Consider the following 26,311-nt stretch of genomic DNA (forward strand, 5'->3'; position numbering starts at 1 on the left):
TGACTTTCGCGGTTTCACTCTATCGCGGATTTTAAATGTAAGCACATCTAAATATATATCACAGATTTTTCGCTGGTTTGCGGATTTCTGCAGACAGTGGGTCTTTTAATTTATGCTACACGCTTCCTCAGTTTGTTTGCCCTGTTGATTTCATACAAGGGACTCTATTGGCGGATGGCTTAGAAGCTACCCAATCAGAGCATGTATTACATATTAACTAAAACTCCTCAATGCTATAAGATATGCATCCCGCGCGGAGCTTGATTGTTTGCTTGTCTCTGCCTCTCTCTCACCCTCTCTGACATTCTCTGCGCCTGACGGAGGGGCTGTTTGCACAGAGGCTGTTTGCTTAGAAGATACTAACGCTCCTCTAAAAATGCCGCGGCAAACTTAAAAGCACAAGTATTGATTTTTTGATTGTTTGCTTTTCTTTGCGAGCGCTCTCTCCCTCTGAAATTCTCTGCTCCTGAAGAGAAGAAGATCTATTTGCATTCTTTTAATTGTGAGAAAGAACTGTCATCTCTGTCTTGTCATGGAGGACAGTTTAAACTTTTGAATAAAGGGTGTTATTTCATGTCTAGAGGGCTCTAATAATGTTAACGGTGTGGGAGAGTTTTTAAGGGCTTAAAATATATAAAAATAACTACACAAACATATGGTTTCTACTTCGCGGATTTTCGTCTATCGCGGGGGGTTCTGGAACGCAACCCCCGCGATCGAGGAGGGATTACTGTAATCCTTTAGATGAGTGTATATGTAGATATGTATATATATATATATATTGTCCTCCAGAACGCGAGGGGACGTCCGTCGTGGTTATGTTGGGGGCCTCGGGTAAAGGGTCTTGGAAGCCTAGCCCTGTAGGGACCCATGGCCACCGCCAGGTGGCGCCCTGATGCCGGTATATCCCGTGTGGTCCCCGGCCGGGCTCCCCAGGAGGACCAGAGGAGGGCTTGTGCCTCCTCCCGACCGAGAGGGGGCATCCGTCCTGGTTATGCTGGAGGCCTCGGGTAGAGGGCTTGGAAGCCCAGCCCTGTAGGGACCCGTAGCCACCACCAGGCGGCGCCCCAGTGCCTGATTATCCCGGGAGCCCGGCACTTCAGCCACACCAGGAAGTGGCGGGGGGAAGACTTTTGAGGACACCCGGAGAGCTGCCGGGAGGACAGCCGGCACTTCCGCCACGCTGGGGCGTGGCCAAGGGAAGAACGCCGGGAACACCTGGTGCTCGTCCGGTAATCATATATAAGGGGCCGCCTCCCTTCAGTGAGCAGCGGAAGTCGGGTGGAAGAAGAAAGGAGCTGGAGAGAAGACTGGAGCCGGCCAGAAAGGCATTGTTTGACTGTAAGGCCTGGACTTTGGGGGATCAGTGCTGGAGGCACTGGGGATTGGAGTGCACGGTAAATTTGTATATAGTGTAAATAAACAGTGTGATGGGTGAACTATGTTGTCCGTCTGTCTGTGTCCAGGTCAGCGCCCACAATATATATATATATATATATATATATATATAGTAGCAAAATACCCGCGCTTTGCAGCAGCGAAGTACTGCCTTAAAATTTTTATTAAGATGAAAATTAAACCTTTTTAAACTGAGGGAAAATATACCAATAATTATTTGTTAAGGATCTCTTTGTATACCACATTGTGAGTTTAACACTCCGGTTGTAATACGACCAAGCTGTGCGCTGAGCTTACTCTTGAGCATGCAACGTACAGTTGGCCATGTGAACAGTAATCTTGTTTCAAATCCCACAGCTTGGATTGCTGCTGTCATAATCAGTTTGAGTTTCATGGTTTGTTTTAATTACAATAGTACTTGTAGGACTTGTGTTGAAGAGACATTCAGCATCTGTCAAGCTTTGTAAGTATACAACCAGTTTCATCGATAACTTCACATCAAGCTTTTCAGAGTTTAAACATTCATAAACATTAAAGTGTCCACTACTGAAATCATCACCTGTGAATCTAAGATGTTTAAGAGGCATTGGCGGTTGTCGAAAGGTGTAAAATATTTGGCCATTTCGGTACACTTGAAAGCGACATCCGAACAATTCAGCGGCAGCCATCAACTCACATGCAGATCCATAGGTGAAGGGCTTAAGCATTTCACTCTTACAGTGCTCCTGTGTAATATAATTATCTCCTGTACCGTCATCAGTCCACACCTTGAACCTGCCCCAGTCATCTATACTAATAAAAGGCAAAGCCCTCACTCACTCACTCACTGACTCATCACTAATTCTCCAACTTCCCGTGTGGGTGGAAGGCTGAAATTTGGCAGGTTCATTCCTTACAGCTTCCTTACAAAAGTTGGGCAGGTTTTATATGGAAATTCTACGCGTAATGGTCATAACTGGAAGCAGTTTTTCTCCATTTACTGTAATGGAGATGAGCTTCAACGCTGTGGGGGCGGAGTTTCGTGTGACATCATCACGCCTCCCACGTAATCACGCAGTACATAGAAAACCAGGAAGACCTCAAAAAAGCGCTGAAGAAAACATGCATTATATAATTGAGAAGGCAGTGAAACAATAAGAAGCGAGCGAGTGACATATACAACCATATTCATGAGTTCTGCTACTTCGGAAACAAAGCACGATGTAAACCTACACTTTAAATTAAGTTCATAGACAGGCTGCCGCTGGCGTTTGTAATTTAGTGCCTGCCCATATAAGGCCGTCCGTCAGCGGCAATCCAATAGCAAACTGCCACGGGAAAATATTCACGGGTGAAGGACTGTGCTTATGGAGAGGAAGATGAGATGGTCAGGGTGGTGTTTGACACAAACTCAGCGAAACTGCGAGAGAAAGTTTTAAGTGCCAGGACTAAGGTAACATTAAATACAGCCATGGACATAGCGCGAGATGGCACCAGCACAGCTGGGAACCTTCGATGCATGTACACCGAGTGGCTCACGTGAACTGACGCGTGCACAGATAAAAGCAACAGTTCCAAAAGCGCTGAACAAAACCGAATTACACAATTGAAAAGGCAGCAAAAAATATGAAGCGTCTGATACATACAAGCATATTCATAAATCCAGCTACTGCGGAAACAAAGCACACGTTGGAAAAAGTCAATGTCCCGCTAAAGGAAGACAGTGTAAAAAACCCGTGCATGCAGTGTGTCAGGTCTCAGATAAAGAAGAAGACGAGCTGTTTATTGATGCAGTAAGAAACGAATCGATGAATGAAACCTGTCATCTTTACAACGATTGACAAACACGGAATGTAACTTGAACACAACACATCCTACAAATACGAACCTGATTGAAAGAAATAATGATAATCAAATCCTTGATGACAGCAACACTCAGTAACACTCACAAAACAAATACTGTATATTGACAGTCATTTACGTTATTTTTAAAATGTTCCCTTTTCTTTTCTACCTTTTTAACACACTACTACTCCGCTGCGATACGCGGGTATATATATATATATATCCCGCTCTACATACTCGAATAATGGATACTTTATTCGCCATCAATGATTGTTTTGGTAAAGCCATACTCAGTGTATTCATTAGATGAACGGTAAAAAAGTAAGAGCGAGGGAGGATGACTCATTGAGGCATGCAGGCTGTAGTCTTGCGTCAACTCTATCTGAATTGCGATCACATTTGAAAAAATATATCTTTTCAAGTTCTATTTAGTCCATATGTGTCAAACTCAAGGGCGCGGGCCACATCCGCCCGGCGTGTAATTATATCCGCCCGAGATCATTTTATATACTGTATTATTGTTATTAAAGCCCGGGTATATGAAGCGATGGTAACACAATAAACTACAGATCCCATAATGCAGCGCTTCAGCTGCCTTGCCAACACTTACGCGTTAATCAAGTCTACCTTATGATGCTGCAAGTTATTGCGAAGCTAGAGTTATTGCGCACTGAGTTTGCACGGCGCTTTGGTGACTTTGAAGAACAAAAAGTCCGTCTACATGCGGCTCGAACCTTGTGCATGTTTGGTAGCACATATCTGTGTGAGAAGCTCTTCTCAGTGATAAAGACTAACAAAACAGCACACAGGAGTCGCTCACTAATGAGCACCTGCAATCCATCCTGAGAATCTCCACAACACAGAACCTCACACCAAACAGAAACGAACTTGTGGCCAAAAAAAGATGCCAGGCGTCCAGCTCTAAAATGACATATGAGCAAAGACAACTGATTTGTTATTGCATGTAAGAGCGGGAGTCAACTGTTTTAACAAACAGCGTATTGCACTGATACGAAATAGCTGTGTGTGTATATATGTATGTATATGTATATATATGTTTATATATGTGTGTGTGTATGTATGTATATATATATATATGTATTTGTGTGTATATATGTGTGTGTATGTATGTACATGTGTGTATATATGTAGATATATATGTATGTATATATGTATAGATATGTATAGATATATATATATATATATATATATATGTTTATGTGTGTGTGTGTAAATATATATATATATATATATATATATATATATATATATATATATATGACAACACCACTCATCACTCACAACAGTGACAAAACAATTACATTGACAATCAGGTTACGTTATTTTCAAAATGTTTCCTTTTCTTTTCATTGCTTCTTTAACACACTACTTCTCCATGGCTTGTATATTTTAGTATATATATATATATATATATATATATGCATGTATATATCTATGTATATAAGCATATATATATATATATATATATATATACCAACAACACTCATGGCAATGACATAACAATTACATTGTCAATCATGCTACGTTATTATTAAAATGTTTCCTTTTCTTTTTCATTACTTCTCTAACACACTACTTCTCCACTGCGAAGCACGGGTATTTTGCTAGTATACAATATATAAGAAATATAATTTTGAGTTGAGTATTCCTTTAAGAAAAGATAGGGCTCTACTATCCCCAGCAGATGGAGTAATTGTGCAAAAATTTAAAACAGCAATAAACTCACCTTAGTAACATTGTTAAAATATACATAGCAAGTTCATCTTAGTTATCATAACTACATTTTTTCAATTTTTCATGATATTCTGATGCAATTTCTTATATAGAAAATACTTTTGGAGTATGTGAATTTTTGTGGGTGCTCTGGGCTTCTGGTGTGTGTTGACCAACCTTGTAGTGTTTTTTCAAGTATGCAGAACGGCAGCCTGAAATTTTTAGTTCTGTTTTGGGGCTTGAAGGCTAGAGATTTTTTTAAACAACCCACTGATTGACAGTTGTTTTCAGTAACACATTTTAAAGGGTGTGTGAATTTGCATTTCTTACTGTTTATTTATTATAAATCACATCAACTACTTCTGAAAAAATATCTTAGCTCTTTCAGGGTGGATGTCAACTTATGTTGACACAAGGGGTTGAAGGCAAATGGCAACTTAGCCGACATCCAGGGTAAAGAGCAGCAATTAGCTGTAAAAGTCGACAAAACTCACTGTTACATTATAGTGTGGCTCTCTTTGCGTAAAGGAAAGATAGCTGTGTTGATTTAATCTGAATTCCCTGTGCATGCATGAGTCACATAGTGTAAATAACATCTAAAATGGCATTGACATCTAGTAAGAGAGTGAAGCAAATGAAGAAAGCAAAATACTCCATGGACAATGTTTTGCATATTATTTCCGAATCAGACTCTGACTTATTGGACTTTGATTTTCATGCGATATGGAGATCAAAAATGAAAGTGAGGTACTTATAATAGCAACATGCACCTGGGTGGACTGCCACTTATGATGAGAAGAGGTACACACCACATTTCTTTGCATTGTTACCGCCTGTTCACCATCTCTGGCGGTGGCTATGTGGGGAGAGCTCAGCGGCCAGAAGGAATGCACAGCTGACCAGCTACTGAGCTGTCTTTACACAGCTACCACTGTCAGCTGCTGGCTGCTCAGCTGACTTTGCGCAGTATGTGTTACCCTAGTGCTGCTATTTCAGGCATCTGTTGCTGCATGCTGTGGCCCACACACAAAAAAAAAATGAACTTAATTTTACAAGGACAGTTAACATCAAAGTTCATTCATTAACTATATCACCTTGAAACAAACATTTTGCTCCAGATGGACAGGATGAATTTAATAATTAAAGAGGTAAATAACATCAAAGCACCTGCACTTCCTGAAGTGTGCGTCCTTTTTAAAACATCTGTGCATATAAATTAAAGACCAGGATGATGCCTCAGGCTGTATTGATTGCTTTATAACCTGCGACTAGATGGTGACACCTAGGACTAGGAATTGGCAAATTGGTTTACAGCTTGGGAAAGGAAAAAATTTGGATATAAATAAACGATCAAAGACTGTAAGCAAAGTCATTTATTATACGGACAACCAGCCAATCAAATGTGTGTAACATCACATGTTCTGGAATTCCACGTGGAATTTTAAAATAAATATGCGTTGTCTGAGACTGGCGTCAGAAGAAGAAACAGCGATGACAAAAGGTGATATCAGCAGGAGAGACAAGAAAACATGTGACAATTTCATTTTAATGTTGGAGGATGTAATTCATGCATTTCGCCAATTGCTGAATCAAAAAGCTGCCTGGGGACATTCATCTTTAACATCTCTAATTTCTTTCAGTAAGCTTTTTAAGACTATATACAGTGCCGCATGGAAATGTGAAATTTTAGAACTAGGTGTTGGCAACCCTGGGGTGTTTGGCACTTGTTTGGGACCAATGTGACCTCGTTTAGAACCCCTTGCAATTAGTTATAATGGAACAGTGGAGTGGTGTGCAAGAAGCGTCCGCTGTGAATGCCTTTTATAAGATTGGTGAAAGTGTAACTGTTGCGCAAAGGGAATTTCAGCATCATTATCAGTTGGGACATCATGATCGTGTCCCATCTGCTCATATGATTACAACATGGGTATGGAATCAAAAAGAAGCTGGTTCAGCCTTAAAAAAAGAAGTCCCCAGGTGGAGCTACTTTGCATACTGCCCGTCAATCGATGGCAGCTATTCAACGATTGTTTGGAAGGCGTGTCATTTCACACAATGGTGACATTCCATGGCCTCCGAGATCCCCAGATCTCACTGTTTGTGATTTTTTTCTGTGGGGAAATCTTAAAAGCCAAGTGTAACTCACACGTCCTGCAACCATTGCTAAACTAAAAAGGAGAATTGAAGAAGAAATCGCTGGCATTCCTCTTGACATGTTACGTCGAGCAACACAGAATTTTCACAATAGCATGTCAGAATGTGTACAGAGAAATTGACAAAACCTTCATGATGTTTCTTAAAAACATAAAATTAATATTGATTATCATCATTAATTGCATATTCTGTGCAATACATTTCATCATTAAATACATTTTGTATGTGTTTATTCATGCATTAAACATAAACTTCTTTAACAGGTTTGACCACCCTAACCCACTCTCACCTCGGAGTACTGCACCCTCCATCCATCCTTCTGCTGATACCAGCATAGGAGAGACATCCCCACCCACAATTACAGCAGCCCAGGTAAGCACAGAGCTGAGAAGACTTCGCGTTAGCAAAGCAGTGGGTCCAGATGGAGAATCGTTGAAGGCCTGTGCGTTGGAGCTACGGAGTCCAATACACAGCGCATCTTCAACCTGAGCCTGGAACAGGGGAGAGTCCCGAGGCTTTGGAAAACATCTTGCATCATCCCAGTCCCAAAGGTATCACATCCTAGTGAGCTGAATGACTTCCGGCCTGCCGCTCTAACGTCACATGTGATGAAGACCATGTAGCGGCTGCTGCTTCACCACCTGAAGCCACATGTCTGCCACACCCTCGACGCTCTGCAGTTCGCACACCAAGAGAAGGTGGGAGTGGAGCATGCCATCATCTATATGCTATACTGATCCCTCCCCCACTTGGACAGAGGCAGTGGTGCTGTAAGAATTATATTTCTAGACTTCTCTAGCACCTTCAACACCATCCAACCTCTGCTCCTTAGGGACATGCTGACAGAGATGGAAGTAGATTCATACCTGGTAGCATGGATTGTGGACCATCTTACAGACAGACCTCAGTATGTGCATCTCGGGAACTGCAGGTCTGACATTGAAGTTAGCAACACAGGAGCGCTACAGGGGACTGTACTTTCTCCGATCCAGTTCAGCCTATATACATCTGATTTCCAATACTATTTGGAGTCCTGCCATGTGCAAAAGTTCGTTGATGACACTGCTATCGTGGGCTGCATCAGGAGTGGGCAGGAGGAGGAGTATAGGAACCTAATCAAGGACTTTGTTAAATGGTGCGACTCAAACCACCTACAACTGACCACCAGCAAAACCAAAGAGCTGGTGGTAGATTTTAGGAGGCCCAGGCCCCTCATGGACCCCTTGATCATTAGAGGTGACTGTGTGCAGAGGGTGCAGACCTATAAATATTTGGGAGTGAAGATGGATGATAAATTGGACTGGACTGCCAATACTGATGCTCTGTGTTTGAGAGGACAGAGCCGACTATACTTCCTTAGAAGGCTGGCGTCTTTCAACATCTGCAATAAGATGCTGCAGATGTTCGATCAGACGGTTGTGGCGAGCGCCCTCTTCTGCGTGCTGGTGTGGTGGGGAGGCAGCATAAAGAAGAGGGACGCCATTTCAATGCACAAACTTGAATGCCAACTTCATACTCCAGCCATTTAAACAGAACCCCAAGATCCACCATGCCAAATGCAGCACTAAGATCTAATAGAACTAAGACTGCACAAAAACCTGAGCTCAAGGTTAACAGAATATCATTTGTCACCTTCAGCAAAGCAGATTCTGTACGATGAAATTTTTTTAAACCTGATTGAAACACATCACATAGACTGTTATCCTCCAGATGTGAAAGTAACTGTAAAGAAACTACCTTTTCCATTATTTAAAAAGGTAAAACAAAAACGGGAGCTTAGAAATAGGTCTGTAGTTTGAAAGAACTGTGGGATCAAGAGCAGGCTTCTTCACCAGTGGCTGAACAACTGTATGTTTAACACTAGAATTCCTGAAGCCTGTGAAAAATCTCATAATCCCAGCCCACCTTAAATCCCTTCACACCTCTCCATCAGAGCCTTTTGTTTTGTAACTGCGTTGATCAGCACAAGCAGCAAGCACCCTGCTGTCCCATCCCCCGCCTTGACGGAGGTTAGCTCGGGCAAAAAGTTCTTCCAGCTCAAGCCAAGGCTCCATATTTGCGTGTGAGATCTGGAGTTGTATAGGGTAAATAATACAGTACATCATTATTTGGAATACATGCATTTCATGTGTTTTCCGTGTCTACAAAGATCTTTGTAAATATAGGATGAAAGGAAATGCAAGAAATGCTGAACACATACCTAAAGCAGAAACTTTTTACATGTTATACTAATAATAACGTTAAGTGTATAATGTGTGAAGACTTTAGTCCAAATATCAAATAAACATCTGCGCTTTTATTCAAGAATATAACCAAAGGAAAAAAAGCATTCATTCAAATGTCAGTCGACAGGGAGTTTACACATATTCTTGAACAGTGTAGAGGTAAGAACTGCTGCCTTATAACCTGAAGGTCCCAGGTTCAAGACCGGGAACTCCATGTTTTGAGTAGTGAGCTGCTACTATTATTATTATTATTATTATTATTTCTACAATATAGGGTGGAGTGGTGGCTCTGAAGCTAAGGATCTGCACTGGTATCCCGAAGGTTGCCTGTTCGAATCCTCGTCACTACCAAAAAGAGATCCTGCTCTGCTGGGCCCTTGAGCAAGGCCCTTAACCTTTAAATTGCTCCAGGGGCGCTGTACAATGGCTGACCCTGCGCTGTGACCCCAAGGGGGATGTAAAAACTAACAAATTCCTAATACTTGAAATTATATAAGGGGAAATAAAGTAAAAAAAAAAATAAATATATATATATATATATATATATATATATATATATATATATATATATATATATATATATATATATACTGTATATATATATATATATATATATATATATATATATATATATATATATATAAAATAAAACATACATTTGATTTGAGTCTGTAACACACGGTGTAAATTTTGGCTACCTGTAAAAATTAGCGCTTGTTTTTTATTATTCAGTTTTATACTATCAGTGACGTTTACATGGTACAACGAACTTGCCTCTCCCTCTCTGAGTTGATGACATTTATCTCCATTCTTTTCACAAGAGCAGCACTCTGACTGATGTCTGCTCAGAACTGTTTGTTGTATCAGCAATCAAAGATACAATGTCCCATGACCGCTATCAGACAGGACAAAGGCAGGATTGTAGCAACAGACAGCTTCTTCACAGCGCTTTCGCTAGCTAATAGACTGGTCTGCACCACAATGCAACTCTACTTGTCACCATAAGAAAAATGGGACTTCAACCTGCAGCTCAAGTCACTGAGTAATTCACCACGCTATTGTTTAGATCTGACAGCACCGTGCTGACAGTGTATGCACCCAAAAAGAAGAAGCCTTTGATTTCAGTCTTTAATAGCTGGTGTAAGGTTTGGGCGCTATTCCACGCCAAACACTGTAAACATAAAGAGTATTGAAAAAAGAAGAGAGAAAAGTGCAAAAAACACCTAATGAATAAAAATCATATAATATCAGTAGTAGAAAAGACAGAAAGCACAGTGAAGGCTGCTGCAGCCAAATGCAAAGCAATTTGTAAACATTACAGACACAATATATACATTTGGAAATGTTCACAATTTGGCAACTGAAAATGACTACAGAATATAGAATGACTATGCTAATATACCATCCATCCATTATCCAACCCGCTATATCCTAACTACAGGGTCACAGGGTTCTGCTGGAGCCAATATGCTAATATACAAAAGTGTTAAAAATGCCACATAAATTTCTAAATATCACTATCCAAAACTGTTGCTGAAACACCAGACAAAAGCAAAAGTTAGAATTTTGATGTGTATAAGCACGCTACAGTCCCCAACCAGAAAATGGAAGAATTCAGGGAAAACAGAAATGCAGTACATTTTGAGAAATGTGAAAGAACATCAGGCTGACAGATGATCTACTTTACTGACTGTATTAGACTTTTTGTCTCATATTATGCTCCAGACTAAAAAGGCACTTCCAGATCATGTGAAGCTGCAGGCATCTCTCTGATAATGTAGTGTCTGTCGGCACATTGCATCATCAACTTAATAAAATAAGTAATATTGTAACAACTGTAGCAATTATAAAGTGTGAATAAGCTAATACACACATATTGGGGATAGACCCGATCCAGCATAAACAGCATAACAGTGGTTCTTTGATTTGTTTAAATTTCATGTAGCAGCTTGAAAAAACCTTTGCCTATGCTAAAGCATCTGTACTAAACTTTAATCTAACTAAAACAAAATTTAAGCCTATCCGTTGTTGTCACTTGATTAGATGCTATATGTGTGCTGAATCTTTCTCTCTCTAGACTCCCAAAGCATGCACATGCACGATGACAGTAGCAGTAGTAGGTAATATGTTTGCGAAATAATGCTACAGTATAAAAATATTTTAGACTGTCAGGAATAAGCTTCTGTATAATGAAAGTCTGAGTGAGGGCAAGTGTAATTTTTTCAGTGATTGTTGTCTAGTTCTCTACAGAAAAAAACACAGTAGTTCACATCTGGGCATCTACACTGAACAATTTCAGTAACACCTCTTGGAGGTGACTTTTTGAGGTGAATCTACGCCTCTGTTTCCAAAGGGTACCATGGATAAAGACAAGCTAGAAAGTCAAACACACAGCCAATATGCTGTTAAAATGGCTGAATCTCACAAACATGTTTAGCCTTTTTTTCCATCCTAAAATGACATAGATTCACTGTTGTAAAATATATATGCAATCTCAACTCCAAGCTCAATATGGGATAAAATTCTTGACTTGAAAATGTAACTTTTGACTGCAGGTGTCTTTTACCTCCATTATAAGGCACAAAAACAGGATAGGTTTTTTTTTTTGTTTTTTTTTAAACTTTTATTTAAAAAAAAAAAAAAAACGATACAACACAATTTCATGTGGCAAAATATAATGTACCATAATTTTCAAGAAATAACTTTGACTAGAAAGATACCAAACCTATGGTTTAATGGAGAGTTTTCCTGGTTTTGCAACAGAACATGGGCTTAGTTTCTTGAATTTGTAAGAAAACATAGGATAATTAATTATATGCAAATAAGAAAGTTGAATATTTTAAATAAATGTATTCATTCATTTATAGGCTTTCTAGTTTTGTCATAGGACTGTGATTTTACCATTTAATAAGATATTTTATTTTTTGTAATTTTTACATTTTGTTATAGACATTTGGCTGTTAGTATAGATGTGAGTGTGGTAAAGTGAGGTCCATGGCTGTTTGGCATTTTAATTAAATAACTGCGACATTCGTTGTTCCCATGTGCGATACGGGAGCAGACGGCCCTGCATTTAAAGCATGGTTGTAGGATTGTCCGCAACCCTAACTGACAGTGGGAGCTGCTCATCACCAAAGCTGTGCCATGTCCACAGTTTAAAAGGGAAGCACAAATGTGAGAAGGCTGGAATCGAGAAAGGAAAACAAAAAGAGAAGACAGAGCAAGCTGAAGAGAGCAGACTTGAGGGAGAGAAAGCAGGCAGCTGGGAAGTGAGCCCTGAAGTGTGTGGCTGACACTCGGGGGCACGGGTTGGAATGGGTCACTCCCGCTGAGCTGTAATGAGGAGCGGGAGTGACCGAGAGTTTATACGGCTTGCCGCAGAAGACCAGGAAGACAGCGGGGATCGAGGAGGCTTGGCTGGAGAGCCCCAGTGTGAGCACCCTGGCTGTTGGGGACTCAAGCCGAGGTCCAGAGAGGGAGCTTTTCAGTAGCCATGGGACATCAGGGACCCAGACCTGATGAAGGTCAGCTATGACTGCTGTTAGGGTGACTCCTCTGCTGCAAGACCCACATGGGATAAGCAGAGGAGCCGCCAGTTAAAAGATTAAGGCACTAGGATTTTAAAAAGGATAGTTTCCTGTCAGTTGGTTTAAACCTCATTTTAATGGATGTGATTTCTATTCTGATTTTAACCTCAACTATACGTTTGTTTTTAATTGGATTACTTATTTGTTGAACTATTTTTTAAGCACTGTCTTTTTGGAACATTTTGATGTTGCTTCATGTGTGGTTTGTCCTCATCAGCCATTCTCATCTGGTTACGTTATCGACAGTGTCAGGTTCAATAGGCTCCCATTATGAAAGAGGAAGCAAGGAGTCAACCCACACTGTCACAGTTTACCACAGAAAGTAATAAATACTCATCAGAAGCAAAGCAATATCTGACTGTCTAGCTAATACTGAGCTTGTAATGATGCTGGAGAGTGGTGATGCGTTGTATGTTGGTTGGATGTGCAAGTAAGAATTTTACTGTACTCTGTACATGTAATACTACTACTAAGCTTCAGAATTTATTTTAACTGACGTTAAGCAGTTTATGATATCTAACCTTTTCCATTCAGTGTTCAGTGTTGTGTGGACTGGTGATATCTTTCATCTGGTTTTCCATTAAAAATTTGATTATTTTTGTGGAACATATTCATTTTGTCTTGATGAGCTATTTATTATTGACAGGAGATAATTTTACCGGATAGTTTTCTGTATTTAGCTTTTGACTTAATTTTTTAGGGAAAGCACTTCTGATTCTCTGGCACCCATCTAATGTATTAAACAGCTTTATAGAACATACTGTATACAGAGCTCTGGGACTGAGGTACGCATCTTGATGTAAGACTTTACCAATAATTCTTGGGACAGTGGCAGGGCTGAAAGGCTTTTGAGGACTTGCACACTTGACACACATACACAATGTGTTTAATGAAAAGATATACAATCCCCTGACTGGAAAATAGTTAATTTTCAAATGCTGGTATAACCTCACATGGTATAACCTTGATGGTCAAAGATGCCAGAGAATGCCCATCAAAATCAGCTACTAATAATGCTTAAACAATACTGGTTGAAACAATGGTCTTCAGAATAACATCATAAAATCCCAGAAGTAATTTTTTTACTTCTTCTGTTTTTTATCCACTCTGTACTGCTGAAAGATGAGAGATAGTTGGGAGACAATTATAGTTGTGTTTCTGGTAAAGTTAGCTCTGCGTATTTGTCTTGTTTATTTTCTTTGTAGAGAACTCATGTGAGTCACCGATTCTCGTGGCCAAAACAATTTCTGACATGAACATCCTGTCTTAGGTCCAGCTTCAGGAATTGTTTAGGTCATAACCTTTGTAAAAGTCTGCACATAGATTTAATTGTGCAGTTTTACTTGGCTTTTAATATGGGGTGCTTAAGTCTAGTTGATTAGTATAACATACTGAACATCACTCAGTGTTTAAATTACTGCTGTACAATTTACCTTAATAACTGTGTATTGTCTAAGTTCCAGGGCTGTAGAACATCACACAAAAGATCATTTTAGTACTTTGATTCTCTACATCATACAATTTCCTGTGGTTGTGTTCTTGTTTTGTGTCTTAGTTCAAAATGATTAAATAATAACTCAAATAAATAGATTTAATTAGTAATTAAACTATATAGAGCAATTGAATTAGTGGTGCTTGTCATATGCTGCACAGGTCAGAATAACCAATGGCAAACATAAAGAGCAATGATGTGCTTAATGAAAATGACATACAGGATAGTTCAGTTCAGAGCTGACTACATTAGACCTACACAAATTAAGTATCTGGATTGCAAGAATTCTACATTAAAAGTTAAACTGGAATTTTAATTTTCAATTTGCCTCTTTATGTGCACTTTTATTACACTCATATAGCACTTATTAATTGCTGTGTAAACTCTTAAAAACATTTCTTTACGAAAGTACTAGTGTCTGGAAACTGATGAAACATGAAACATTAATTTATATTCAAATAAAAACTAACTGCAATTTTACTCTAATTACAAAAATAAAAACAATGTACACTGAAAAATTTGCTGAAGTAGGGGAATCATTGAGAATCATTGAATAAGTGAGCACTCATCAACAGTCACAAAAAAACGTAAGGACCAGGGTAGAAAAACACTATTCTAATGCAGCAAAGTTTAAAAATCTCTGACATATATGCTTATTCATATTTTTAATGCCACACTAAGGCCTGTTTTTTTTTGTAGATAGCCTTGGCCTTTAAATTGTTTATATACAACTGCTGTTATTAATGGGTAGTAATCAGTTTTGAGACTCTGAGCAAAGATGGATAGCTTCTGGGAACTCAGAAGGTTCTTGTGTTGTCTTTTTTAATGCACACTTTACTGTGACTGACCCAAACTTGGCCAGCAATAATTTATACATCTCAAGACAAGTTAATGATTATATTTTGTAAATATTTTAAAACTTGCATATCATGGAGGAAATGTCTTTTTATTGTGAAGATGTCTCTGAATAAATATTTTGCTATTGCTTTATGATCTAAATACACACCTAAATGAATCTGGTACACAGAATGCTGTACATTTATAAAGCAAAATGAAAAGCAACACTTGAGCATTTTGTAACAACAACAACAAAATAAACTTTAAAGTTGTCTGCATACTGTGAATGTAATAGAAACTAGGGAAGAGACTTTGACTTAAATTGTAGAAAGTAGATTTTTTGCTTTATAATGCACTCTTGAAAAACTATCTCAACAGTACATATTTTTGTTTTGAAAAACAAAATCTTAGCTCCAAAATCTTGTAAAATCACATTTGTTTCTAATAAATTTAAATGTTGCATTATCTACATTAAAGAAAATGCTAACAGTACTTTTTAAATGAAAACAAAAAATGCATTATGTGTATGCTGTAAAATTACTTAAACATATTGTCAATGAATGTATTACATTATAATGAAGCCATATTTGATATTCATAGAATTAATGGATTTAGCATATGGCATTACAGCTTTGTCCTGTCCTCATCAAAAACACTACACTATATCTTGTACCAATTCTTATATAAAAGTTAAAAAAAATATAAACAGAAGAAGGAAAATGACATTCTATCTGAGTAGGGCTATCAATTCTTTCTATCAACACTTTTTAAAGTGGCTGCAATTGCCAGACAACCAGGTATCACGTTTTGGTAAGTAAAACTGAAAGTAAGGTTGCTATACAACCTATATCTGGAGTAACTAGGATGCTATAGACATTATAGAATATTTACGTTTATGATCTGAGCTAAATTCTTTTAAGTTTGTTTGCTTTACCTACTACTTCCAGTTAAGAACATTTTATTCTTAATTGTTATCTCTTAACAACAAAATTCTGATTCTGTGCACACCCATTCCTTGTATCAGAGGTCTTTTGAAATGTAGTCCACAAAGATTAGGCAGTATAATTCAGTCAACTGAGCAATTGATCAAAAACAGTTTTTTGCAGCTAAAACTATAGGATACATCCATCTTTAATTTAGAGTAGTGAATATGATTCCATCCAGCAATTTAATACTGTGCACCACCAAATGAAAATAAATTGCCTTAACAAGCCTACACTACTACAGTTGGCTGTATTAAAAAGTTTTCCTGCTTCTGACATTGTTCTGCTGTCTGAAAAGCATATAGCCTTAGATCACAACAGCATAAGCAAAAGTACAGGGATTCCTTACAGGTTGCAGAAAATAATCAGTGATTTAAATATTTAGCACAGCTATATATATATTTTGTGTGTAGGAATGCTTGGAACTATTACTTATGAAAATATAATATAATTCATTTATCTGTTATCACGTGTGAAGGGACTGTAGCCTTCTCCAGCAGCATTAAGAGCAATACAGGAATCAAACCAATAAAAAAAGATTACATTTTTAATGGTTTTGAAAACTAAAATCATGAAATGTGTTAAAAAGAGGTTACCAAAAAGTACACATAATAGTTTGACCATAGTTTTAAAAATGTCATGTAGTTCATTCTGAAGCTTACAGTAGAGCAATATTATTAATCCCATTGGGAAATTCAAATACATACACAGCAGCAGAAAAGAAACAGGAATACAGACTCACATGACAGATAATACAGCCAATCAATTAATCAATACATAAGCAAATAAATCAATCAATAGAAATAAATTTAACGTACATCAAATGGAAGCCCTAATAGCAGTGGCAGAAAAGACCCTCAGAGATGCTTCTCAGCACACTGTGATGGAATAATCCTGTGGCTGAATTGCTCCAAGAGAACGTCCCCGAATGGGAATGAAGGGACTTTTTATTATGGCACCCATTTTTGCCACAATCCTCTTTTCCACTAGAGCTTCCAGGAATTTTTCTCCTGATGCTCCCATCTTCCAAAAATGTGACAGAATCACTCATTTTTCTCCTATAAAACACTGAATTAAATCAAATAGCATACTTTGCTCAAACCTCATAGAAATCAGGATGCTGATTAAACTTTTTCTGGCTATGACTGCACTTTAATTACATCATACTGAACACTTCAGAGTATATTTAAGTGATAGGTAGACTAGATTTAAAATGACCTAGTAAAACTGCAGCATAGAGTAAATAATAATGTACTCACATTAAAAATCAAAGAGAAACAAAACTAAAATGATACATTAAATGATAGCAACTGGATGTCTACTACCACTGTCAAAAATGGAACAGTTGAAAAGAATAGAGAACAAGTTTCTTCAGCAAACACAAAAATATCTGTTGAGTAACTTCAAACAATGTTAAAACTGATTTAACACAAAAGTACATAAGTCTGTATTTAGACCTTTATCAATTTAAACTTGAAAATGCATTTCCTTCTCTTACATCATAGACTAGTAGTAAGTGGCCCTGACATACCAATTTCTTGGTAAAATTTATAGTTCATTACACACATAAAGTGGTGAGATATATGACAAAATGATACAATTTAAATGGTATTCAGAAATCTAAGGGATAAGGATCACTGCCTTGAACTGCAGTTGCACAATTTATTAATCTTCTTGCATACCTTTGAGGGTATAGGGCACATCACTATGGCTGACATAAATACAGAGCAGCTTGATATATTAAACAAGCTTAGATCTGAAAGCATTTAGAAAAAAAGAGAGACAGACTCCACTATGACTCACTAAACATGCATTGTCCAACTGTGGTGCAGCAGTGACTCACATGCTTAAGATTTACAGATATAAAGCTGTGTTCTATAAAGATATTAAAAGGGATTCCCACAACAAACGTAACAATTCTAACAAATCCTTAAATTTAGGTCTTTTTCATCCAAGCAGTTCAAAAGAATATGTCAGGGTCAAACACAGTTTTACAATGAGGTAAACTAAACAATAATTATATCATAACCAGCATTGTGCAGTTGGACCTGAGCATCATAGGGAATAAACCTTAAAAGAAACAAATTATTTTGATTAACAAGTTGTAATGCCAGATAAATATGATCTATATTTTTCTAACAGCTTTTTCTGATATTAACAAATTCATTAGAAAGACTGGTTGGCCTGTTCTGGACATTTGCCTTAAGTTAAGTGATACAGAGGAACACATTTCAAAATAATCCTATACCAGCTGCCAATAACATAAATACTACTCATCCATCTCCCAACATTATTAGTAATATTACTATTTAAAAGGTCGAGAGAGAGAGAGAGAGAGAGAGACTGGATCCATTCTTACTTTAATTCTTAAAATGATTTGCATTTCCTGTCACATATCCTAACAATTTTGTTTGATATTAATGATGACAAGATCTACCTCAAATCTCCCCCTGATGAACATGTTGCTATGAATTGCCAAATGCCACAATGGTGATATATTTCTATATATTTTTTAGACAGGAAGAATACAACCATATCTTTACACATTGTTAATATGTTTAACCCAAGCATTGAACTGCTGTAATAGTTTCCTGTCAGGATCGCAAACTGTACGATCAGACCATGTCATCATATTTATAATGCAAACAATTGATGGCCTCAAAAGTTTGATTACACTATCTTTTTTGTATATTCTTGATATACCCCCAGTGATTATTAGTTGTAGCCCACATAAAAATTAAAATTCTTGTTATAGCTTACTAGGCCACTAAAAGTCCAGTCCCTGTTGATCTCCAAATCAAGGAAATCATGTACAGTATATTTAAGCCAGCTCTCAAAGTTCAGCCTTTACTGGATGTGTTATGATCTCATGCATTATTAATTCAACATCCAATTTTTGAAATTAATTGAAAACTGCCATATTTTCAGACTTTAATTCTTATCCTACCATAACAATATCTTTAACTCTAACTGCTATAGTCACCTATCATGAATCTTAGATTATAATTTATTACATATTTTACATTAAACTATTAGCAGTATTTGTCTTAATTAATAATTTTTCTGAAAATTTAACGTTAAAAGACAGATCTTGTAGATTAACTGGTAGCTTTAAATTGGTCCCATGGGAGTATGTGTGAGTGGGGCCTACAATGAGACAGTTCATACCTACCTATAGACCCTGACAAAAGTCTTGTCGCTTCTCTATTTTGTAGAAACTCCTGCTATTAACCTGACTTTTGATTAATCAACTGGTGTTAGAAATAGCTCATATGAAAAGCTAAAGCCCTCCCAAATGATGTTTAATGCACTGAAATAAATTAGTTTCACTGAAAAAAGATTTATCATTTAATCAAGACAGAAAGGTCAAATTTGGGCAAGACAAACGTTTTGTTGCCTATACAGAAAATGAACAACTTCACTGCAAATCCAAAAATATGTCAGCAAATTAAGTAGTGGTGCTGTGAGATCCAAATTGAATATCTTATATGACTTCCATGAGCTTGAAGGACAGCATCCATGCAGTTTGGCAAGGATTCATACAATTTATTGATGAAGTCATCAGGAATAGCAAAGAAAACAGTCTTGCATGCCTCCCAGAGTTCATCAATATTCTTTGGTTTCGTCTTCCATGCTTCCCTTTCATCCTACCTCACATATGCTCAATGATGTTCATGTCTGATGACTGGGCTGGCCAATCCTGGAGCATCTTGATCTTCTTCGCTTTAAGGAACTTTGATGTGGAGATGGAAGTATGCGATGGAGCACCATCCTGCTGCAGAATTTGGCCTTTTTTATGGTTGGGAATATAAGAGGTAGCTAAGATTTCTTGGTATTTTAGACTATTGATGTTGCCTTCCACCCTGCATATCCCTCGCATACCCCCATAATGGATGTAACCCCAGACCATGATTTTGCCTCCACCAAACTTCACTGTTTTCTGGGTAAATCTCGGATCCACGCGGGTTCCAGTAGGTCTCCTGCAATATTTGCGGTGACTGTGGTGTAATTCAACAGAAGATTCATCTGAAAAAGCCACCATCTGCCACTTTTCCAGCGTCCATCCTTTTAGCAGGCTGTGGGCCTTCGCAAATGCCACACGGTTTTTCAATTGTCTTTTGTTTAGTGCTGGCTTATGGGCACTGATTCAACCATGGAGGCCATTTCGAGACAGAATCCAACAAACTGTTCTGGTTGACACAGGGACTTCAGGTGACCAGGTCTCGTGGAGCTCTGCTGCAGTGGAAAATGGGCTGGCCTTGGATTTTCGAGCCAACAAACGGTCCTCTCGAGCAGTTGTCTTGCGGGGTCTTCCTGACCTGGGCTTGTCAAAAACGTCTCCAGTCTCTTCAAATCTTCTTTTTATCCTCTGAACTTGACACTGAGACACATTGAAGGTGTTTGCCACATCAGCAGTGGATTTGGTCTTCAGCCTCTTGATAATCAACACTTTAGTCTCAGGGAGAATCTTAGGCATGTTTGCAGAGGTCTAGTTGCAGTTGATGTGAAGGTCTAGTGTACTGGGGTTCTTTTTATACACACCTGAGACCTAATTGATCCATTATTAGTCACAGATGAAGCTCATATGACAAGGCGACAACACTTATGTCTTGCCAAAAATTGACTCAATGGGCTTTACCAAGCTGTGAATATTAGAATACTGTTTGTCAGTTTCATTTTGCACTGAAACATTATTACAAAACCTGATGGGATTAAAATGACCCATTTCTTGTAACAAAATCTTGATTAGAAATATATTTTAGCGGCACTTCAGGTCAATTTGTACACAAGTGACAAGACTTTTGTCAGGGACTGTAGAATCTGATGCTTCTGTATAGATGTTTGATGGAATGAAATGTTTTAGGACTGTAGTAAAAGAATGCAAACTGGTAAGGTACTTTACAGAGTTAATAATTACTACTTAAATCTTAAATGTACTAATAAAAGCAAATATGAAGTCATCAAGACTAGAAATATCTATTTATAACAAAATAAAAATCTTATTTTGCTCCCATGTCATTTACCTGATTTGTGTTTTCCATGGATGTATATCTAACTTATGGATCAATTTAAGGGAAAAAAAATCAATGTAATCACCTTTTTAACAGCAATACCAACATCTGGATTATCCCTTTTATTAACAACAGAGGTCACTGCTCTCTTTAAAGACCACAGTATATTTTCATAAATATTTTTATGATTTTTTAATACTACAGTATTTAGTTTTTAATAGTATTAAATGTTACTTTTTTTACATTTATATATAAATATATAATTAAAGCTATCATTAAAATATTTACTTTATATTCTTATCATACTGAGAAAGATACAGCTTGCCTCTTGTTAGAAAACATGTGAACTCTAAAGCGCAGACACAATTAAAGTCACAATGGAAACTATTTTCATAAATAGTCTAACATGTTAAGCCTCATTTCTCGATTACAACTTTCAGAAGTTGAGCATTATTTCTAACAATTTACTAAAATACAGGTAAAGACTTGAAGCTCTTAAATATATATTTAAAATCTTCAAACTCATGGAAATTTTCACAGCTGTTTCTCAGCTCTGCAGTACAACAGTAATTAATATCCCCCACCCTAACCTTAAATGTTAAGCACTACAGAAAAGCATGAAAACATGTTACTTGTTTCAGCTATATATTCTTAATTTTTGAGCATGGTAAAGTTACAACAGTAAAGTAATATTTTATTAGGATTCCAAATGCAATGTCCCCAGAGCATACTAAAACTCATCATAATAAAATAAAGCATAAAAATGATTCCAAAAACAACCAGTGTTTTTTCCCCAAAATTCACAATTTCAGAAAAAAAACAGGTAATGAATTATGATCATGATGCAGCATTTGTTAAGAACTTCAGCAAGACAATTACAATTATTTCATTGTCAAAAAGTTACATTATACAGTATGAAAATAGTTTTAGTATTACATTTCCCCATAGGAATCTTATCACTTATAAAGTATATGCTACGAGTTCTGAATAAGTAATTCACTAACTGATCAGTATGTTTTAATTGAAAAATGCATTTTATTTGTAGATACTAAAAGGGCATTCGGTTAATAAATAATCTACTGTAAACAGTAGAACAGGATTTCATATAATGCAGTAATACAATCTACACAAAGATAACTTACTACTTATTTTAAACAGCTATTTCAAAAGAAAAAGGTAATACTATATATTAGCCATCTTTTTGTAAATAAAAAAAAATCTTTCACCATCAATAACAAAAGCACTGATAAGGGCAATTACTACATAGCGTCCTTACATAATACTAAACTCACACTTAGGTTCCTGTCCCAAATATGTATTGTTCCATCCTGGCAGCCAGAAGCAATCAACTTGCCATCCCTGCTGTAGGTACAGCAGGTTGGAATGACCTTCTTGCCCTTCATGGATCTTGGCTTGAATACATTCTTGTGTTTTTTTTCATCATTTATATCCCATGTTCTGACTGTTCTACAAAATCAAGGGGAAAAAAATCAACTATACAAACATATAAAAGCCATTAATTTATCATTTAAATAAATTAAAGAAAATATTAAATAAAAATAAATTATTTACATTTAAAGTGTATATCTGGCCTGAGTTGAAACAAAGTTTAAAAAAAAACATGTAAATTTAAAGTATTTTAGAACTTAATTATGTGAAACTTATGTAAGAAAGTTTAGTGATTTATTCTGCAAACAGCACGTTAATGGTCTTTATGGTTTTTTTTTTTTTTTTGCATATTATTTTTAACATATTCAAGATCAAACTGAAGTTAACATATACAGAGTATAGTGAAATATTAGTTGTATGTCTGGCCATCGTGCAACATGCTGTATCTCTTTAGTGCTATAATCAGCAAGAGTTAATAGATAACTGTGGTATTCAAGTCACAATTAAAGCCTGAAAGCCATGCTAGAAAATGAAGGGCTCATCCCAAAAGTACTTACCTTGAAATAGGATTAGACAATGTACCCGAGTGTGTGTACTATATACTATAACACATATATCTTCCCTGGTTACATTGCAGTTGTTGCACAAATGCTTGTAAAGCTGACCATAACTACTACTGGGTCTATCACTTTAAACCACAGAGCAAACCAAAGTACAAAAGGAGTTGGTAATCAGTTTTTATACCCCTGCCCATAACTGTTTATTGGTAAGGCATTAGTTTCCTGATATTTTATAGCATCAAAACACACCAATATTAACGAACCAAAGATTGCTAAACCACACCCTTAGCATGGTGACTTCAATATCCACCACTGAGAGGCTTGCTAGTCTTTAAACGTAGCACAGTATAGTCCTTAGCTGCTCTGATAGAGCCTCACTTTCGGTTCTACTTCCACCAGGTTTTACTCCAGTCCTGTACATGGTTTAGTCTTGAGGCCATGATTTAATTTTTACTCCTGATATATATTAAACATCGGTAGTATTTCTCAATGTTTTTCATTCTTCTTTCACTGTAACCCCTTTATTATTCAGCTTTAAGGATCCATTTTGTTATCTAATTATTTGTTAAGGATTATCACCGTGTCTTTATCTGTGGGTATATTCACTTGTGTCATTTGTTCAAAAGGTTTGCCTACTTTTATTAGTTTGTTCAGGTCCTTTTTCTATATGTTAGCCACAATATCAAAGATAGGTAATAGAATAATTCAAAAATATTTGCTATTTCTTGCCCTACTGTATGTGTACTTTCAGAACCTTTCCTCTGTATCCAAGTGTGTCTAAACCTCTCTTGACCGGTGCTCCTTCTGTAAAGCCTGCATTTAGACTCTGTCATTATTTTATAAACTCTATCACTTATCTATTATTTCTTCAGAATTCACCTCTAAATACAGTTTTACTAGTGTGTGGTAAGCTATCTCTTGTTTGATCATTCAATAGCAGAAGATATATTATTGTTTATGTAAATGAACAAAACATTTTGTTTTCTTTTCCAACAGCTGTCTGCACTGTGGAGAGACATCTTGGTCCTTGCCCAAATGGTACACACCTACCTCTCTATTCCACAATAAGGTCTTACATATTGGAGGAAACTACTATAAAAACAACTCATCTAACATTACCAATCAAAGCAGTATGGCAACAGGATCTTTTCTTTACCCCTTTTATTGCATGGATTTCAGCTTTTCAAAAATCTCTATTTTGGGTCAAAAAATCCTAATTATCAACAGACCCAATTCAAGTTTGCTCACAGTTTATATTCAACCTCATCTAAACAACACACTTGGGAATTGATCTCGGACTCTAATTGTCTCTAATTTTAACCCTTGAACATATGTTTTGAGAGTGCCCTTCAGTGTTTAGCTTTGGGTGTGGTGGGTCTACTTTTCTTACAGTGACTCTCTCTACCAACACTCCTCTTCTTCCTCACATCTCTGTACAACTAGATTCCCCTTTGCTTCAACATTCTGCTATTCAGCAGAGACTTTTTTCCTTAGGGACAGTTGTTGTAAAATTTAATCTTGCTGGAAATCTTCTAAGGCTCCCGCTTAATTAGGCTACTGGTGTCTGCATCAATAATTGCTCATACATGACATTTTTAGTTTGTAAGAGGGAGTCACGTGGTCTTCACTACAGTAATGTTCCTTAGCTTTTAACCTCCTTGATGGAATTAGTCAACTTGTTGGTTGACAGAGGATCATCTTTAAATGCTATTTAGAATTCTAATCTCCACAGAGCTGTTTTTTATGGTTGGGAGTAAGTATTAGGTCTAAGGTTGATATTTAATTTTATGTAAAATTTACTTTTGATTCCTTTAAGATGTTGGCCTTTTGAGTCTTTCAAGAAAGATCTGATTTTACAGTGTCACTGTATGATACTGGTTCTTGTGAAGAGATTACAGTACATGCATATGTACCAAGTGATTCATTTCTTTTCTAAAAAGCTAACTTAGTATTTGCAATGCACATTTTCCAGTTAAATTTTTTATGATTCTCAATTATTTCAATAGTTCAATTGATGGATATGTGGAGAATGTTGTTTGCAAGCATAAATTTAAAATACACCTTTTGCATACTTCTCCCTTCGCTTCAGTTTCTTTTCATGTTGTTGGTTTTTGATATAGTTTTCTTTTGGGTTTTGTTTGAACAACAAATGTCCCTGAAAAGTGCCCTGAAATTTTATTTTCAGGGTCTATATATAGTATACTGTACATACGTTTTTTGTTGATTACGAATGTACAATAACCTCTGCATTCTCTCTAAGCCCCTTTTCACATTTTAGTGTAGTCAAATTAATATGCTGCATGTTGAATTTATATCTATTTTGAATTCAACATTTGAGTTGATTATTAGTTTTGGATGTGGATTTCTACCTTTGGAGTTTCAATGAACACTATTCATATTTGTTTTTCTAACTTATTTGGTATAATATTTGGTATCATTATTTCAGTCTTTATATCATTTATCTTAATATATTTTAATACTGTATATTTAATACTGTAGAATAGTTGTTATAATATTTAGCTCCCTGCTAATCATTTCTGTCTTGTTGATGATTGGCTAAAGCCCTTTTCTTTACTGAACAACACAAAGTGTGAACACCTCACAGCAATCCAAAGCAATTTTTACTTTGTTAAGAAGTCAGGGTAAATGTCCAGTTAGTTACATATGCTTCCATGGAGGAGATCTCTGGTACTCAGTAGATGGTAAAACGTAATTAAAATTTTGCTCAAAAAGATTTAAAAAAAAACATGACAAGAATTCATTAATATTATTTTAGAATATGCATTCTGAGCCTGTGAGTGTTTCTCTTATATTATTAATTATTTTATTTTATTTAAAAAGTTAGTTTTGCTTGTGTCTCTCTTGTTCTTTCTTCCACATGGGAAGGGGATTAATTTTGTTTTGCTTTTATTTTCCTTAGTATTCATTTCAAAGTAAATGTTTGTTATTTGTTTGACTGAGTAGCATGTCATTGTAATGCTCTGATTCATAAAAAATAAAAAAAAATGTATATATACTTTTGGAAAATAATGAAATATTATAAGCTGTACTCATGCTGTTAGTTCCACTTTTATATTCCACTAGCCCTAAAATTTCACATGTACATAACATACAGT

The 26,311-nt window shown here is 36.7% G+C and overlaps 1 protein-coding gene across 5 annotated transcripts in view; it reads right to left on the reverse strand.

Moving 5' to 3' along the window:
- Positions 1 to 26,311, reverse strand: part of LOC120527351 (WD repeat-containing protein 70) — a 345,189-nt gene that overhangs the window by 143,232 nt on the left and 175,646 nt on the right. For all 5 annotated transcript variants that reach the window (XM_039750656.1, XM_039750657.1, XM_039750658.1 and 2 more), the window contains one exon: positions 22,539 to 22,713. In XM_039750656.1, the coding sequence (XP_039606590.1) occupies positions 22,539 to 22,713 (175 nt within the window). The remainder of the gene's footprint in view (positions 1 to 22,538; positions 22,714 to 26,311) is intronic.

Source organism: Polypterus senegalus, chromosome 4 (assembly GCF_016835505.1).
Source record: "Polypterus senegalus isolate Bchr_013 chromosome 4, ASM1683550v1, whole genome shotgun sequence".
Lineage (NCBI taxonomy): Eukaryota > Metazoa > Chordata > Cladistia > Polypteriformes > Polypteridae > Polypterus > Polypterus senegalus.